The sequence below is a fragment of the Staurois parvus genome, unplaced genomic scaffold, assembly GCF_062004578.1.
Source record: "Staurois parvus isolate SC_StPar_1 unplaced genomic scaffold, SC_StPar_1.0 ptg000120l, whole genome shotgun sequence".
NCBI classification, from domain to species: Eukaryota; Metazoa; Chordata; class Amphibia; order Anura; family Ranidae; genus Staurois; species Staurois parvus.
Window position 1 is genome coordinate 955732 of NW_028317916.1, and position 18098 is coordinate 973829.

Below are 18098 nucleotides of genomic sequence, written 5' to 3' on the forward strand. Positions count from 1 at the left end.
AGGTTGGGTATTGGGGTGTGGGTAAACAGGTTGGGTAAGAGTGAGAAGATGTATAGGGTGTTTGTCAGATCAGTGTCAGCAGATGGCTAAGGGTGTGGTTGGGTGAGATGAATCAACAGGCAACCAAACTAAAGCTGATTTTCAGTAAGTTGGCAGTTTTTTTTTTTTGTTTTTTTTTACTGGGGACGCTTTTTATCTGGAGACCTCTGGTCACCCTACTTTTTCACTCCTTACCTATTTTACCTATTTGTGTGCATGAAAGCAGAATCCTGACCTCAGGGAGCTTCATAATGGTTTGAGAAGTGGCTATCTCAATATTACGGAGTTGCATAGAGTGCAAGGGATTGTGAAGCAAGCATTATTACCCCTGTAAGATAATGTTCCCAATAAAGGATTACTACTATATACTCCGTTTTTACTGCTCAATATACTAGTTCCCTTGTTTGGTATGTTGCATAATAGGGAAAAAAAAATCTTGCCCCACAAATCCCTGCATACTTATGGAATAAAGATCCAGATGCATATTTCTCCCTGGTAAGTTCAATTGCTATGTCCACCCCAGTGAAGCTGATTTTGTGAAGATATGTTCATCACTATAAAAGTAAAGTGCAGCGCTAAAGAAAACAAAAAACAAAATAAAATAAAATAAACGCACATAAAGTCAATAAAAATAAAAATAAGTCCGCAAAAATATGAGGGAGGGGGGAAGGGGAAGGCCCTAGGCCAAAAAAAAGTCTCAAAAAAAAAAAAGGACGACTTCAAATGCCCATATACACTGATCAAAGATGTATATACTGCGGTAGAGATGGAGTTTGAAGATGTAGTCAGGGAACAGAGGTAGATGCAATCCCCGGATCAGTGAAGATCCCCAGATCAAGGAGACAAACGTTCCACAAGACAGCAAGGAAGCAGTCACAGCTCCACCAAAGAGAAACACCACTCCTTCACTTCATATCAGCGGCATCTAGGAGGAGATACTCCTCATAAAAAGAAAAGCCCATGGTGAGGTACATTTAAAAAGCATTTATTAAATAAAACAGGATGCATCCAGAGTATATATGAAAATGCACACCGCTAGTAAATAAACATGAAAACTAGCAATGGAGGCGGAACAGGACTAACCGTCCTGTCAGATGTAGTGGCCGCCGGAGCTCCCCAGTGCTCCGACGGCGGTTCCCAGGAGGAACCTGCGCACGCCTTGACGCCACGCCGTCGGAGCACTGGGGAGCTCCGGCGGCCACTACATCTGACAGGACGGTTAGTCCTGTTCCGCCTCCATTGCTAGTTTTCATGTTTATTTACTAGCGGTGTGCATTTTCATATATACTCTGGATGCATCCTGTTTTATTTAATAAATGCTTTTTAAATGTACCTCACCATGGGCTTTTCTTTTTATGAGGAGTATCTCCTCCTAGATGCCGCTGATATGAAGTGAAGGAGTGGTGTTTCTCTTTGGTGGAGCTGTGACTGCTTCCTTGCTGTCTTGTGGAACGTTTGTCTCCTTGATCTGGGGATCTTCACTGATCCGGGGATTGCATCTACCTCTGTTCCCTGACTACATCTTCAAACTCCATCTCTACCGCAGTATATACATCTTTGATCAGTGTATATGGGCATTTGAAGTCGTCCTTCTTTTTTTTTTTTGAGACTTTTTTTTTGGCCTAGGGCCTTCCCCTTCCCCCCTCCCTCATATTTTTGCGGACTTATTTTTATTTTTATTGACTTTATGTGCGTTTATTTTATTTTGTTTTTTGTTTTCTTTAGCGCTGCACTTTACTTTTATATTTATGTGAGGAATTTTTTGGTTGTCCTATGTGTTTCAGCTGCTCGTCCTTTAAAGCGCTCACTTATTTTCTTTGATTTATATGTTCATCACTGTTTTCTAATTGCCGTTCAGTATAATACTTTGGGAGACGGTGTCCACAGTTAGTGTTATACCATTTCTGCAAAAGTGCAAATGGGGAGCATGACATGAATAGATTTCGATGTAGAGTTCAGAACGCACAAACTTCTGTCTACTACGAAATCTAATATATGTCATTTTGGTGAAGATAAACTCCCAATACATTTTTAAGGAACATTGCTGAGCATGTGTGAAAGGCTTATCTACAAAATGAATCAATCAGATTCAGACTATTCCTTGTTGAAAAATGATAATACTCATGTTATTGAATATGCATTTTCTTTGCTTTTTGTCATAGTTTATGGTTTTTGTTGGTGTATTTGTCATGGAGATGCCATTCGTTCTTTAAATTTGCTTTTGCATGTTCTAGGCCAGGCGTTACATGGAACTGATTCCAAAAGACAAACAACCTGTAGCTGGTTCAGAAGGAGCCCAGTACAGAAAGAAACAGCTGGCTAAACAGCTGCCTGCTCATGATCAGGATCCTTCCAAGTGCCATGAGTTGTCTCCTAATGAGGTGAAGCAGATGGAGCAGTTTGTGAAGAAATACAAAGATGAAGTCCTTGGTGTGGGAGATGTCAAGTTGCCCAAAGACGTAGAGGCACAGGCAGGTGACAAGGGCAAGCCTGACAGTGGGGCCCGGAGCACCCTCACAACTGTCAAGGGGCCAGAAAACAAGGCAGCTACACCACAAGGATCTGCCTACGTGAGTACAATGTGAATAAAGCATGTTTAATGTTTTGTTTCTTTGCTTCACATGCACTAAAACTAACATGGAAGTCTTATTTTGTTTTTACAGAAGTGCCATGTATGAATATTGGGTTTTTAGTGTGTGTGTGTGTGTGTGTGTGTGTGTGTGTTTAAATGTATTTTGTTTACTTACAAAAGTACACTCATCTCTTTTGAAAATTTCAAGAATGCCATATCTTCTCTTCAGTAAAATAAATTGGCTGCTGTTACAGTATTGGTTCTTCTGTTGGCAGTCTCTGAGTGCATTTCATCCCCCCACCCGCCAACCCCAGCGTGGATATATCATCATGCATTGTCAAATCCCTTATTTAAGATGTCCATTGGAAGAGGCTGGTATGTTTTAGCGGAACGATATACTGACCTTTGCAAAGGCTGTGTCCGGTCCTGACTGCAGAGGGTACAATTTTTATTGTGACATTTTGGAAATCTACTGGGGGGGGGGAGAAGAGTGTGTATGTTGGTTTTTGATTGGGTTTTGTGGGGGTTTTTTTGCAGTACAGAGATCTAATAGAGTGCATGGGTAGTAATTAGTTTCAGAAAGTCCCTTTTCATTCTGATTTGCACTCAGAAATATTAATGAAACCTAATGATTAAAAAGCCCAAAATCTAGCTTGAGTTGTAAGAAAACCTACAATTTTCAAAACTGATGACCTTTTTTGAAAATGATTGAAAATTTTAGTGTTCAGCCTCCGATATCTGATCAGATCAGAAGGTTAGTTGCAGTGGGTCTGTATTTGATTACCCCCCTCCAGTAAGCAATTCATAAATTGTGAACGGGCTAGTGATTTCTAAATCCATGCCTTGCTTTACTTATTGTTGCACTGGAAAAGTATTTATACTATTAGTCAAAAATCCTTTTCTTAACTGCTTTTTTTTTTTTTTTTTAATTTATTACTTTTTATTTCCTGTATTTTTAAACCTTTTATTCTTTCTGTAACCGAAGTAATGTTGGTATGATTCTTATGGTATACAGTATGTAAACTCCAATGATTTATTTAACTGCTGATATTTTTTTCTCCTGACCAGACAGTGGTCCTGTTTCATATTTTCTATCCAGCTAAATCCTAGAAAAAAAACATGACATATTTTATAGTTTGTGGTTAGATTTGTGTCACGTAGTATTTATATCGCCACTTGCAAAATTTATAGAAGTGGAAAGTATGTTGTTGGACTAAAACAGAAATATGTGAAGTCCAAATAACCGATTAAGTTATCCTTCCTTTGAAATGAATAAATGACCTACAGAGTTTCGGTATTCCAGTAAAGAACATGAGAAGAAACATACCACGCAGAGCTCTGAACAGAAAAGATTTTTGCACAACTGTTGGTAATATTTGAGCTACTGATTTCACTTTGAAGTATTTGATGAACATGTTCTGCAGCAGCATCTATAGAAAGGCACACCAGCTATAGGCAGATTTCACTTACTTGTATGTCAGCCTCAAGCCATCTCTGCTTTTGCACCCCTGAACCACAGAGCTATGGTACATGAATGCTGTGCAAGTACTGAAAGGTTTATATCCTATTTTTTTTCCCCTTGATATGTTACAAAGCAGAGGCACAAATTAAAGGTAAAAGTAACATCTGTCCCATCCTAAACTTTGCCCTTTCTTTTTCCCTTTTTCACAGCCCCAATTCCAAAAAAAGTTGGGACGCTATGTAAAAGCTGCAGAAAAACAGAATGCAATGATTTCCAGATTTCGTAAACCGATCTTTTATTCAGACTAAAATCGAAAATTTATCAAATGTTTCAATTGAGAAAATTGTTTCATTTTAAGAAACATTTTAGTAATTTTTTTAAATTGATGGCACCAACAGATCTCAAAAGTTGGAAAAGGGCTACAAAAAGCTGGCAAAGCACAACCTCGATATCAAAAAAGTTGCGTTTTGGGAGTGTATGTTGCTGTAAAATCTGGACACCTATTTTCAGCGTTGAATGACTGACGATATGTAAATTCCTCCTCGTCCTCGTCCTCGTCCTCCTCGTCCTCGTCCTCGTGATCTTTTACTCTTGTGAACGCTCAAGCAGCAATAATTGTTCATTTGTGACAGTGAAAGATCACACAGTGTTGCAGCTGTGTACATAGCTCAGCCTATGGGTCACACAACGCTCTAGCCCTGTGTGAGCTTTTATGAATGAAGAAGCAATGTCAGGATGATGCCATATATCACACAGGCCAACAAGGCTGATTGTTAATAAAACAAAGTTCACCCAGTGCTGTAGCTCTGTGTGATCCATTGTCTGGGCTGTGTATATGTAAAGTTAGCCACTGATGGAGATACAGCTGGCTGTATGATCTTTTGTGAATAGCAGCACCTCCTAATCCATCTTCCTTCCACTGGCATTGTTGAATGGGGAGAGGGAAACCTGTCCAACCATGCTGCTTCAAAGCTTAGGGACCGATTTTGGAACAGAACCAAACACTTTTTCCCCTGGGTAATTAAATAACATTAACATTTTTAATGATGGTTTGTCATACACTCTTAGGCACAAATCCCTGAAAACTGATGCCAATGCAGCAGAATCACAACCTGACTGCTTCTGATTCCCATAATTTGTGACTTGAACTAGTAGGTTCAATAGAAGTCTATGGTGCTACTATTCCAGGGACTGATTCCGTTTACATAATGACAGGGATTGGAAGCACAGTGCCCAGGAACCAGAAACCACTTTGGTTTTGCTGTACTGGCATCAGCCTTTTCTTTGAAAGAACGGGGCAGAGATAAGTATTACATTACACTAAAGCAGTCCATAGATGTTGTTTTTTATTTTTGTTCAAACCACTCGGTTGAATACAAAAAAAAAAAAAATTACACTCCCCCCCCCCCCCCCCCCCCCATATCCACACATTCAAGGTTGATGGGGGGAATCCCCCTCCCTGCAAAGCTATTTTTACAACTGAAAGACTAGACTAGCAGCGCTGATCAAGATTGACTTCTGTACAAGCACCCTGCCCATATATAGATTGAAATTCAGCTGGGCCCTGATGAATTGGCTGAATTTTGATCCATGTATGATCAGCTTTACTTGCTGCAGTCCTTTCCAGTGAAACTTTGGCATTCTCCTCCTCCCCTTTTTTTTTTTTTTTTCTTTTTTTTTTCTTTTTCTTTTTCAATGTGCAGCTTTCATTGAAATGGCTACTGGTAATCCTACCATGAAGTTCTGTGTGCAGGCATTTCTATGTTAAACTGACAAAACTCTGTCCTTGTCTCTCAGTTGTGCTCCTGTGTTTGTCATTCAATCAAATGGACTTCTGATGGGAGAAAACAAAAGATGGAAAAATTTTATTTTTTAAATGGCAAATATGATAGTGCTTCAGCATACTGTCCTAAATGTCATTTAACAGGTTGTACACAGTAAATGATTAGGTGGTCATACGTGTAGGTACAATTAAAGCAGTCTATCAAAGCATGCTTGCATTGCTCCGCATGTGTTAGGTCAGTGAAGGTGTGGGCTTGCTCTAGGCGAGAATGCTCTAAAAATATATATTAAGGGAATATCTGAATGTTGAAAAAATGAATGAAAGAACCCCTGCGCTTAGATGACCCTAATAGTAATAAAAGCTGCTAACACCTACTATGTACCAATATACCATAAACTAAAAAACTATGAAAATGGTGCAGCGCTGCTAATATTCATTAAGACAATGCATACGAAGCAAATAAAACACCACAAGTGAATCAACCCCCTTAGTGACAGCATAAATAGCATATATCAATCACTGGTGTCAAGGTGCAAATTGACACACACTTAGTAAGTGACTAAGGGGTGATAAACAGTCCAATATGAGCACACAGGTGAGGAACTCTTCACACGTGGATGTGTCATACGTGCCACAGGAATCCCAAAACAATCTGAGTGCCCCCTCACCTCCTTGCAATGACCTCAAGGGCCAACCAGCTTTCAACAGATAGTCAGGCAATCTCCTGTTGATCCCTTCAGTATGACCGGAATGATGGTAACTTTAGCCAGACCTCTTCCACCGCTCTAACGACACCTCTATCGTCCACTCAGAGACATAAACCAAACCGGCTCCATAGTGCAATATATCCAATTTATTAAATAAAAAACAAAATACCCACTTACATGTAGGCAAACGACCGCACACAGTAATCGGCTGTCCTCCTGACATGCGGCTTCATGGAGTCCCAATATGGCGCGGACGCTGGAAGTGACGTCACCGCGTCCCGGAATAGACTATGAACGTTTAATATCTGAATGTTGTTTTTGCAGGTTCTTGTAGATTGAGTTGTTATGATCTTTGCTTATGGCTAGTCATACATGGCTCTGTAACAGTGCATTCATAAAGTATTCAGATCCCCTTCACTTTTTTTCAATTTTGGTATGTTGCATACTTGATACTACAGTTTGTTTTTAGATTTAAATTTTTTTTTTCTCATTAATCTACACTCGGTTCCACATAATGACAAAGTGAAAACAGAATTTTAGAAATCTTTGCAAATTTAATGAAAAAGGAAAAACTAAAATATCACATTTTGGCAGAAGTATTCAAACCCTTTGAAATGTTAGTTTAGATGCCTACCATTTTTTAATTGTTGCTGAAATGTTTCTAAACCTTAATTGGAGTGCGTTTTTTAAATTAAACTGATTTGGAGAGGATTTAGAAAAGGCACACTCTATATACTGTAAAAGGCCTCACAGCTGACTATGCATACTATATCTGAGCAAAAGCCAATTGATCAAAGGAATTGCCTGCAGAGCTCAGACAAAAACATTTCTGTTGAATTGAAGGTTCCCAAGAGCACAGTGGCCTCCATAATTCCCAAATGGAAGCAGCTTGGCACAACCGGGACTTTTCTGAGAGCTGGTCACCTCGTTCAATTGAGCAAATGGGGGAGGAGGGCCTTAGTAAGAGGTGACCAAGAACCAGATGGTCACTCTGAGCTCCAGAGATCCTATGTGGAGATGGGACAAAGTTCCAGAAGGACAACCATCACTGCAGACCTCCACCGATCTAGGCTTTATGCCAAAATGACTAGACTTTTCCAAAAACTCCAAGTGGGCTTTCATGTGTTTTTGCACTGAGGAGAGGCATCCATCTAATCACTCTGCCATAAAACCTAGGTCGGTGGAGGTCTGCGGTGATGGTTTCCTTCTGGAAGTTTGTCCCAACTCCAAACAGAATCTTTGGAGCTCAGTTAGAGTGACAATCTGGTTCTTTGTCACCTCTTACTAAGGCTGGCCATACACTATACAATTTTTGTTTAAGAATTTTGCTTTAGATATACCAAAAAAATATAATATGAGGTTAAACCTAAACAACGCTTTCAATTGTATCCAATTAGACAGGCCCTTGCATTATATAGTTGAAGGTAAATCTAGAGGAAATTGGACAGAAAATTGTATAGTGTACGGCCAGCCTTAGGTCCTTACCTGATTGCTCAATTTGGCCAAGTGGCTTGCTCTTGGAAGAATCCTGGTTATGGCAAACTTCTTCCAGTTTAAGAATTATGGAGGCCACTGTGCTCTTGGTAACCTTCAGTGCAGCAGAATTTTCTTGTAGCCTTCTCCAAATCTGTGCCTTGCAATATTCCTGTGTCTGAGCTCCTCAGGCAGTTCCCTTTTTTTGGCCACGTGGTTTTTGCTGTAATACAGTGTTCACTGAACAAGGGCCCCGAGGGGGGCCCACTGTGCTCTGACAGACACTGCACCCATGGATGATACATGTCAGGGGCAGTGTTGAAACTACCAGAAGGGCCAATAGGGGGGTACCACTGGTCCTCCTGTGTGTCTCTCCCTGCAGCAGCTGAAAGCTGGTTTCTCTCTCCCACAGACCCAGAGCATCATTCTGTAATTGCCCCTCTGCTTCCTCTGCAGTGTCTGCACTGATCTCCTCTGCTGACGTGTGCCCAGCACTGCATGTAGAGCCTTGTTGGCTTCTGTATGGAGGAGAAGCAGGGCCCTGAGAGGGGCTTTCAAACGTCCAGCACTGAAGGCGATTCTTTGGACAAGAAAGGAGGCTGCTGGCTGCAGAGGGATGAGGAGTAGATGGGGAAGGAAGGGTGTTTCTATGTGCAAAGGAGTGAGAGGAGCAGATCAGCTGAGCACTGAGAGCTTGGGGGGAGCTTGAGATATTCTAGGCTAGGTGCAGGGGGGGGGGCGGGGGGTCTAGGTGCAGAGGGATGAGCTGTGGATGAGGGTGGTGTTCTAGGTGCAGAGGGGTGAGCTGTGGATGGGGGGATGTTCTAGGTGCACATACTACCCATCGCCATACACTCCTCTCCCAGCACATATTATTTACTGCCATACACTCCATAGTCCCTCTCCCTGCACATACTACCCAACGCCATAAACTCTGCACTGTACATTCCCTATTTAACATAATCACTTTCTGCACTATGTAAGTCATATTGGACTCTAACCACACCCCCTTTAAGCAACACCCAATATTTAGGGCAATTTACGCCACACGCCCCTTTTTTGTAGTGGTGTGCTCTGTGCCACATTTCTATTTTTCTCTATCACTAGGGCCCACTAATTTCATGATATGCCCTTCGTCTGGCCCCATTCGAAAGATGTAACTCTACAATTGTAGGCCGCTATACCTGCATCTATTCCTAATTTTTTTTTTTTTGTTTGTTTTTTTTTTTTGTTTTCTTGTGACAGACTCCTTTTTGGATGTACCCATCATAACAGATTTTGTGTGTGGTGTTTTTTTTGTTTTCTGTTTTTTTTTTTTTTTGTTTTGTTTTTTTTTTTCTTCACACTTTTCCAATAGGTGTGTTCATTAGTTGCCATCTCATTACTTTACATGTGATTGTAAGAACTCTTTTTTTTTTTTTTTTTCCCCCTTATCTGTTGTAGTTATTGTGCAAGACAGCTATTTTAAAGCATTCATTTACAACGCATATTCCAAATTCTTTTTCCATAATTTATGGTGCACCATTACGAAATCGGTGCTCGCACCCACTTTTTAAACTCCATCCTAAGCACCATTAAAACCTCTTCCCATGCATTGATCTTGTCGCTGTGAATATATTTGCCTGTGTTTACAGGTTGTTGATCTGTCCATGTGTAGCAGCCCCCGCAGAGTGCTTGTTTGTGTTTATTTTCTTTCGCTGATCCAGACTTCAGTCATGCCTGGAAAGGATTGTGTGTCGCAGAACATCCTCATTACTCGCCAAACTTCATTAGAAGCAAATCTCCAGTTATGGGAATATCTTGCTTTGTAAGCAACTGCCACGACTGAAGCAATTTTTCCATCTGAGGCGTTCCTCTGGCTGGACAATGGGATGTTTGTGACTACAAGGAAGAGTTAAAAGATTGAGAGGGCGAAGTATGCATGGTGACCCCAGCTCACAATTGGTTTGCTAATTAGCATTTTATTGTTGCGTAGGGAGGGAGTGTTGAGACATTGAGAACTCCTGTGAAAATAGCTGTGCTATGCCTGCTTAATTCCTGTAGCAAGCTTGAGTCCTCTAAATCACAGCAGGATTAGGAAGTGTCCCAGGAGAGCTCATCGATGGTCCATGTCACTGTGTGCATGGCATTTTGGAGCTGTGAAACATGTAGGTTGCAGAACAACATGTGTTGCTGCTGGCACAGTATCAAATATGTTTTAGAATGCTTTTATAGCCTTGTTTCTTTATTTAAAGCCTTATGGTTACCTGTATACTATTTTATATTAGAAGCAATGCGGTCTCCATGAAAACTATTATTTGCAAGATGTTTTTGTTGCTATAATTTACATTATCACTGTTGTCCACAGTATTGCTTCAAGTGCAAGGAGAACATGAGGGAGGGTGATCCTGCCGTGTATGCAGAGCGGGCTGGCTATGACAAGCTTTGGCATCCTTCTTGTTTTGTCTGCAACACCTGCAACGAACTCCTAGTTGACATGATCTACTTCTGGAAAAAGGGGAAGCTATACTGTGGTCGCCATTACTGCGACAGTGAGAAGCCACGCTGTGCAGGCTGTGATGAGGTAACATCCTTTTGATAGTAATATTACAACTCACCTATTTTTTTTTATTCATGTTGGTAAATATTTATTGAAGTTTTGCTAGTGCTTTGAACTTCAACAACGCAGTTAAAAGAATTCTCTTTGTTTACAATGCCTCTTAAATTGGCTTGGTATGTTACATTTTCTAAATTGAATTCATATCTAGTTCTATGTGTATATATATATGTATGTATATGTGTGTATATATGTATATATGTGTGTGTATATATATATATATATATATATATATATATATATATATATATATAATATATATTTATTTTTTTTGTGAATCTTGCATCATATTCACATTTTTGATTTAAAATGTATTGCGCTACTTTGCTAGTTTTGTTTGTTCATCTGTTGTAACCAATTAAACACACTTTTTTTTTTTTTTTTTTTTGACTACAAAGATCTGGGTTAAGGGGGAAAGATCATGCTGTAATAAACTAAAACAAGTGCAGCACAACAACCTTATAATATTTTTTGCAATTTAAACATACATCCTAATCAGTGTCTACTTTGTGCGCGCATGAGAAAAAGTACATACAAAGTTCCATTCTCATACATTTACAAATAAAATGTCCAAGTGATACAAGTCTTGTATGTTCTAATTAGTTTCTCTTCACTGTTGCTACTCCAATTCATAAATCCCACTTGTGCCGATCCTTATCACCTGTGGAGTGATCCTCCACCTTCCACTCAAGCCACTTGCCTCTAAGTCTGACCCACTTATAAGTTAGGTCAAAATGTGCCTAGCCCTGTAAATTGGGCTAATGCGCTTTCCAACACCAGATCTATCGATCTTCTCCCAGGTATATTCCTGCAATCTCCGCTAAAAAAAAAAAAAAAAATTTGCTCTTGTAGTACAGTATATTTCATATAATCCCATATTTAAAAAAACAACTGCCAGAAATGCACTTACAAATATAGTGCACTAAATCCTGTACGGTAATTGCCTCTTTAAAACCTCAGTTGCCCCCTTAAAGTAAAACATCAGCATAGTTGCATGTACTTAGACATCACTTCCAGTTTCACCTCGTGTGATGTCACATGACCACACCCCTGCCATGTTTCGTCACTCCACTGCGACTTCCTCAAAGATTGAAAATTTAGGTAGCTACTCCAGCGCAGTCCCACCACATGACAAGGCAGGCCTGGTCCCCGGTGTGCACAGCTTATACCGTTGCACTGAAAAAAAGTTGTTGTTTTTTTGTTTTGTTTTTCAGCGCAGTGTGAGGCAGTCTACTGCCTCTCATTGTGGCACAGCTAATAGAACTGTATTGAAATGTCACAGGTAACATTTCATAGTGTTTTTTTTTTTTAAATTAAAAAAACAAAAAAAAACTCTATTCAAATATATAGACCTGTGCTTGAGAAAATTGTGATATATGGTAAAGTGTAAACATATAGCAGCTGAAGCCCTGATACCAGGCAGTAAACAATAATATATACATAATCATCTGTGCTGATCCTGCTGGGCCACACAGCTCCACGCACAAGCCACTGCGTTGTAACTGTATGTTGTATCTGAAAGACACAGCTTTATTTCTCAGTTTACAGAAAAAAAAATTGCCACAATAAATTTAATGCAAGTTGTTTAACTGTTAATATGTATTAATGGTATGGTTGTATATTTGTATAGGTTTACTATGCTTGGGCTATGTGTTATATAGTCTCAGACCTTTTAGTTTCACTCCTGTCCTTTGGTTTAAAAAAAAAAAAAAAAGGGAGTGAAACTAAAGGTCAGAGACTAAAATGATATAGTGGCCATCTTCTTTTTTTTTTTTTTCACAAAATGCAGGCTGTGATTACATTTTTTTTTGCCCTGCATTTTTATGAAATACCAAGCCGCATGGAAGGGGGGCAGAGACATGACACTAGCACTGACTTTGGCCTGGGGCAGAAATACAAGGGAAACTGCTAAAAACTAAGAGTAGCTTCTTCTTCTAGCGGTTTGAAGAAAACGTAAGTGACTACATGGTAAAGAGTAAGCACATACTTAGCACTGTACAGCTTAGTGTAACTGTATGTAGAGATAGTATTTATTGAAGCATATCATATAAGCAAGTACAGTATTTCTTAAATTTTTCTAAATTTGTTTTTTGAATACATTTTTATAGTTGTTGATGCAAGCATAGGCCCCAAACATTATTACAGTCCTGAGATTTTTGAAGCGGGTGGCAGTGGCAAATATAATTATGATAACCACACAGTCTTAGATGGAACTTTAAAAAAAAAAAAAAGTTGAATCTACTCTATAGAATTTGGTACATTTGTTCTTATACTTTTATTATAGAAAAAAATCCCAAGAAAGGCTATACAAAGCTAGTTGTTAGAGCAACTGAACCTCCTAACTGAAAAATGCAATTCTTTGAAAGAAAAGCTGGTATAAAGAGACTGCAAAGTACAAACCTGAATGCTAATTTGATTGACATTCTATGTAGACAGCAATGTTCAGGAAGTACTGTGTGTGTGCACGCACTTGTTTTCCATTCCTATTTATTCCTGCATGTGAAAAGGCATACATTGAGTAGCCCTTCTAAGGCAGATATATATACTCAACAGGAAAATTGTGAGCTGTTCCAGGTTCTGCCATTGAGTAATCTCAGAGCACTTACAGGAAATTTTAGATACAGCAATTCTGTAAAATTATGTATAGTTTAGACTGGGACTGCTGCCCTGTTACCAGCAGCTACTTTGAAAAATAACTTTAGAATGTGCTGTATAAGGCACCGTAAAATTATTTGTGTGTAAATGTTTTTTTTTTTTAAAACTGTTTTTTGCCATACTTCACCAAACAATATGCAAAAAAAACACCTATTTATTTCAGGTACTTATATAGCGCCGTCTGTTTACGCAGCGCTTTACATATATATTGTACATTCACATCAGTCCCTGACCCTCCAGGAGTGTACAATCTAAGGTCCCTAACTTATATTCATACATACACATACTAGGGCCAATTTAGACAGGAGCCAATTAACCTACCAGCATGTCTTTGGAGTGTGGGAGGAAACTGGAGTACCCGGAGAAAACCCACACAGGCCAGGGAGAACATGCAAACTCCAGGCACCTATTCGAATAGTCCTTTTTTTTTTTTTTTTTTTTTTTTTTTTTTTCCTTACATTTCTGGTCTGATTTTCAATGTAAAGTATGTTTCCTGGCACTTGTGGGAAGAATGATGTAGTCTTTTAGTAGAATTTAAACTGTATATATGTAAAATTTAAAAAAAGATTTTTTAGTATTCTCAGTAATTTATAATCTCCACAATCTGTGTTTTGCAAAGATGCAGCTTGTGTAAAAATATCTTTAATGTAAATTTAATGGCAGCAAGTATTTTTAAATAGTGTTTAATGGTAATGTTTAAAAATTATTATCTTAAGCTTATTTGTATATAAAAATGTAATTTTTATGCTGTTACTTGACTGTCATTTTCATCATCCATGTATTTTTCTTTACTAGCCACTAGATGGCAGGTTTAATTATTTTGAAAATAGTGCTGTAGCGACACCTAGTGCTTTGATTTAAAAAAGCACAAAGGAAGAAGCAACAATTAGGTCTCCTTAAAACACAATGTTCTGTAATTTTAAATATTTTTATTTTTTATTTCCTAAGCTGATTTTCAGCAATGAATACACTCAAGCGGAAGGACAAAACTGGCATCTGAAGCATTTTTGTTGCTTTGATTGTGATTGTGTCTTGGCTGGTGAAATTTATGTCATGGTGAATGACAAGCCAGTGTGCAAGCCTTGCTATGTGAAGAACCATGCAGTGGTAAGACCCTTCAGGATTTCTACAGCTGTCATTTCTGCTGCTTCCTTTTCACTGCTTTCCTATTGCATATATCATGCATATTTCTATAATTTTTTTTATATACAGTATTCATTTTATAATTTATTTAACTGAAAATAGTCCTTTCCTGACAGAGAACCCAGTTAGTAAGTTTAGATTGGAAAAGCCATGGCATTGGAGGAAAAAAAGATTCTATTTAATCTCTCCCTCAGTCTCATAGATCATAGTATTGTATTATACATACAACATCAAGCTTTAAAGTGGAACTCTAGTCTATATCTAGCTAAACCTGCTCCCACCCCCCTTCTAATGCCTCTTCTACCTATCCTGTAGAAGAATGGTGATTTATACATTCCTATTCTCATGGAGCTTCAGTCCAGTTACATGATCTCTCCAGCAACTAGCTTCAGGGGTAAGGAGAGAACATGGACAATGGATGGAATGCCTGGGCAGTGATGTCACCTATAGGGTTGCTATGGGGCATCGGTTGTTGGCTGTCCCTCCTGTCCTCAGAAGCTGCCACTGGGGGCCAATCACATGACTGGACCAGAACTCTGAGAATGGCTAAGTGTAAGCATCTTCCTTCTACAGGGTAGTTAGAATAGGAGCTTGGTGGAATCAGATTGAGCTTGGTTAGACATAAACTGGAATTCCACTTTACCTAAGGACTGGCATTTTTATATTTTATTATACTCCTACCCAGACCTGAACCTACTATTATCATGTGGTGCTCATCCTCTAAGTTTACTAGTTGCATAATTGTTCTGGTTCATTAAAACAAGACCAGCTGTTGAATGACAACCAGGGAGCTAGAGCCTTACAAAGCAAGTAGTGATCGCTTATTGATATGACAAGTGGCCTACGGTGTGCCCAGATAGGGGTGTGGTGTTTTTTTTGGTTTTTGGTTTTTTTCACACAGAACATTTTAATTATCTAACTTTCAAGAAATTAGAAATCTACTATAGTAAAATGATGCTCTCAGGGTCATCACCTCTTTGCTCACACCTTGCCCGTTCTTTCTGCTAGACTGCCTTTAGCTGCCACTTGCTGGTAAAATATATAGGTTTGTTAAACTGTACCACTCTATTCACATCAATGGCTTTGAATAGTTTGACTTCATTGGCTTGTGAAAATACCTGTACATGAAGTAGTTTGAAGCAGCTGGGGATTTACACTAGATCCATTCAAGCATTTACATTTTTTTGACATAATAATAAATGAGCCCTCATTGATCTCTGTAGCTGCAGTCATTTTGGAACAATTTAATTCTCAAATTTCATCACGGAAGCACTGAAGTTTTTGTCTAGGTCAGCTCACTCAATGGACTAGTCACCAGTAGTGATTCAGCAGCTTTCTAATCTCTAATGTAAATACACTGCATGTCTGCTGGGATAGGGGGAGCTGAGCTGCTGAGAAATACTTGGGATAACTTCTTGTTACAACAGGTTAATTTTAATTTAAAATAAAGTTATACTCACCTGCTCTGTGCAATAGTATTGTAGAGAGCAGCCCCAATGCTTCTCGCCTCAGGCCCCCTGCTAGAGACTCTTGGCTCTGCCTTTTTGTTTGTACATAGCAAGCTGTTTGCTCACTCCTGAGTTGTCTGTCTATGGAGCCACACTTCTGCTGTGAACAGCAACAGAAGACTATGGGACCAGTCACAAAGTGCAGTCCTACTCACGCATGGGCAGTGGGCACCCAGCAGTAAAGCCGCAAGCTGTCATAACCAAGTGCCCACACTGAAGATGCTGCCAGCAGGGACACGGATAGCCAATGAACCCAGCCAGTGTGAGGACACTGCAGGATCAAGGGACAAGTAAATGCCTGTTTTTTGTTTTGTTTTTTCAAGTCCGCAGCTATAGTGTTTTTTTTTTTTTTTTGTTTTTTTTTTTTTTGTTTTTTTTTTGTGGTTTTTTTTTTGTTTGGTTTTTGTTTGGTTTTTTTTGTTTTTTTGACTGGACCTCCGCTTTAAGAATATGTACAGTTGTACCCATACGTTTAAGTATCTCGATCAGTTTGTACAATGGTAACCATCATTGCTGTACCAGTGCCACAATACAGCCCTCTTACAATATGCCAAACACCTAGAGAAGACTCAAAACTTCTGGAACAAAACCAGTTGGAGTGACAAGACCAGGATTGAACTTTGGCACAACCATAAACACTGTTAAGAGAGGAGTCAGTAAGCCCTTTAACACAAAGTACACCACCCCTACTGTGAAGCATTTGCAGTGAACTACACTGCATCTGAGCACAACAAACCAAAACCGCTATTTAATTCATTTTTAATATTCAAAGCAAACTCCCCCATCCATGTCACCATGCCTTATTTTGCTGAGAAATCACTTTGAAAAACATCCCCTAGCATATCTGGCTGCAGTAATAAGGGCAGTAACATTTACTTCCTGGAATCCATCTTCCCTTAGTTTAGCATGCAGGTAGCAGGGTGTGCTTGGCTAAGAAAACCCCTCCTCCACTCCCTGAAGACTCCTGGGATGTATGAAATCATTTGCTTAGGCATGCAGGAGGTAACCAAATAAAGTTTAAAAAAAAAACATTTAAAGCAAGTAAATATATACTTTCCTATCTATTTTATGAATGCCAGTAGCATGAGGATTAAACAAATTCAGTGTTGATCGGGAGAGTAAAGTTCTGCTTTAAGTGGGTCTCTGAAGTTCCAGGGTTCTGTGAACTACAGCCCAGAAAAAATTGTCAAAATTGATGGCAAAATGAACGCAGCATATTATCTGAAATAATGGAGAAAAGTTTTGCATTCAGCATCCCTGATACTGTGCATGTGGTGCTGTTGGGCTTCCCAGCATGACAATGATCCAAAACCATAAGGTTAGTTTAGATTTTTAATGTTTTTTGAAGTGGCATTACAGTCTCCTGACCTCAACATCATTGAGCCAAGTAAAGAAGATCTCAAACATGCAATTCATGCTAGATAACAAAAGAAATCACAGGATGTGGATTTTGTGCTAAGAGTAGGCAGCTTTACCTGCATGAACCCGCTATGGTTTGTGGTTAATGGTTGTGCTACTGTGTAATGCCTAACATTTTTAAATGTTGATTTTGCTCAGTCACACATGTTTTCTTAAAGTGGTTCTAAAGTCTGGCTTACCAGCACTGTGTGGGTCTTTGGATGCACACAGCCCAGATCAGGAGCTCACCCACATGGGTGCCACCTTGGCACACTGCTTGCTGATGGAGCACTGGAGGAAGGAGTGCAGAGTGCCAGCGGAGTACTCTAGAAAAGGAAGTAAGAGACACCCCTGTACAATAGCATTGCACAGAGAAGGCTAGGATAACATATTTTAAATTGTAAAATCTATTTTTTTTTTGATCACTTTGAATGATTTTCATCAAATTCTCCCAAGAGTATGTAAACCTATGAGCACAGCTGTAAATGCTTGACTGTTCATAGCCTGACCACAGGTTGTAAAGTGGAAAGGTTTCTCACTACTGGCTTACCTTGTCATGTTTTGTACTGTTTCCCTGTGTGGAGGTGGAGATCTCTGATAAGCCAGGGCTGTGCTTCCTCACATCAGAGCCTTTAGTAAGGAGAACAGTGAGAAGAACAGTAGTGAAATCTGCAAATCTCACTCTATCACGAAAAAAACGGTCAGTGGTATTGACACTGCAGATATACAGTACTATACAGCTATGAGGCTACCTAGGATGTG

General features: G+C 39.4%; 1 protein-coding gene across 1 annotated transcript in view; it reads left to right on the forward strand.

The window, feature by feature from the left end:
- TES (testin LIM domain protein) overlaps positions 1–18098 on the forward strand; it is a 58338-nt gene that overhangs the window by 36523 nt on the left and 3717 nt on the right. Inside the window, exons 4-6 of the mRNA XM_089672079.1 lie at positions 2274–2609; positions 10384–10599; positions 14236–14394. Of these exons, the coding sequence (XP_089528205.1) occupies positions 2274–2609; positions 10384–10599; positions 14236–14394 (711 nt within the window). The remainder of the gene's footprint in view (positions 1–2273; positions 2610–10383; positions 10600–14235; positions 14395–18098) is intronic.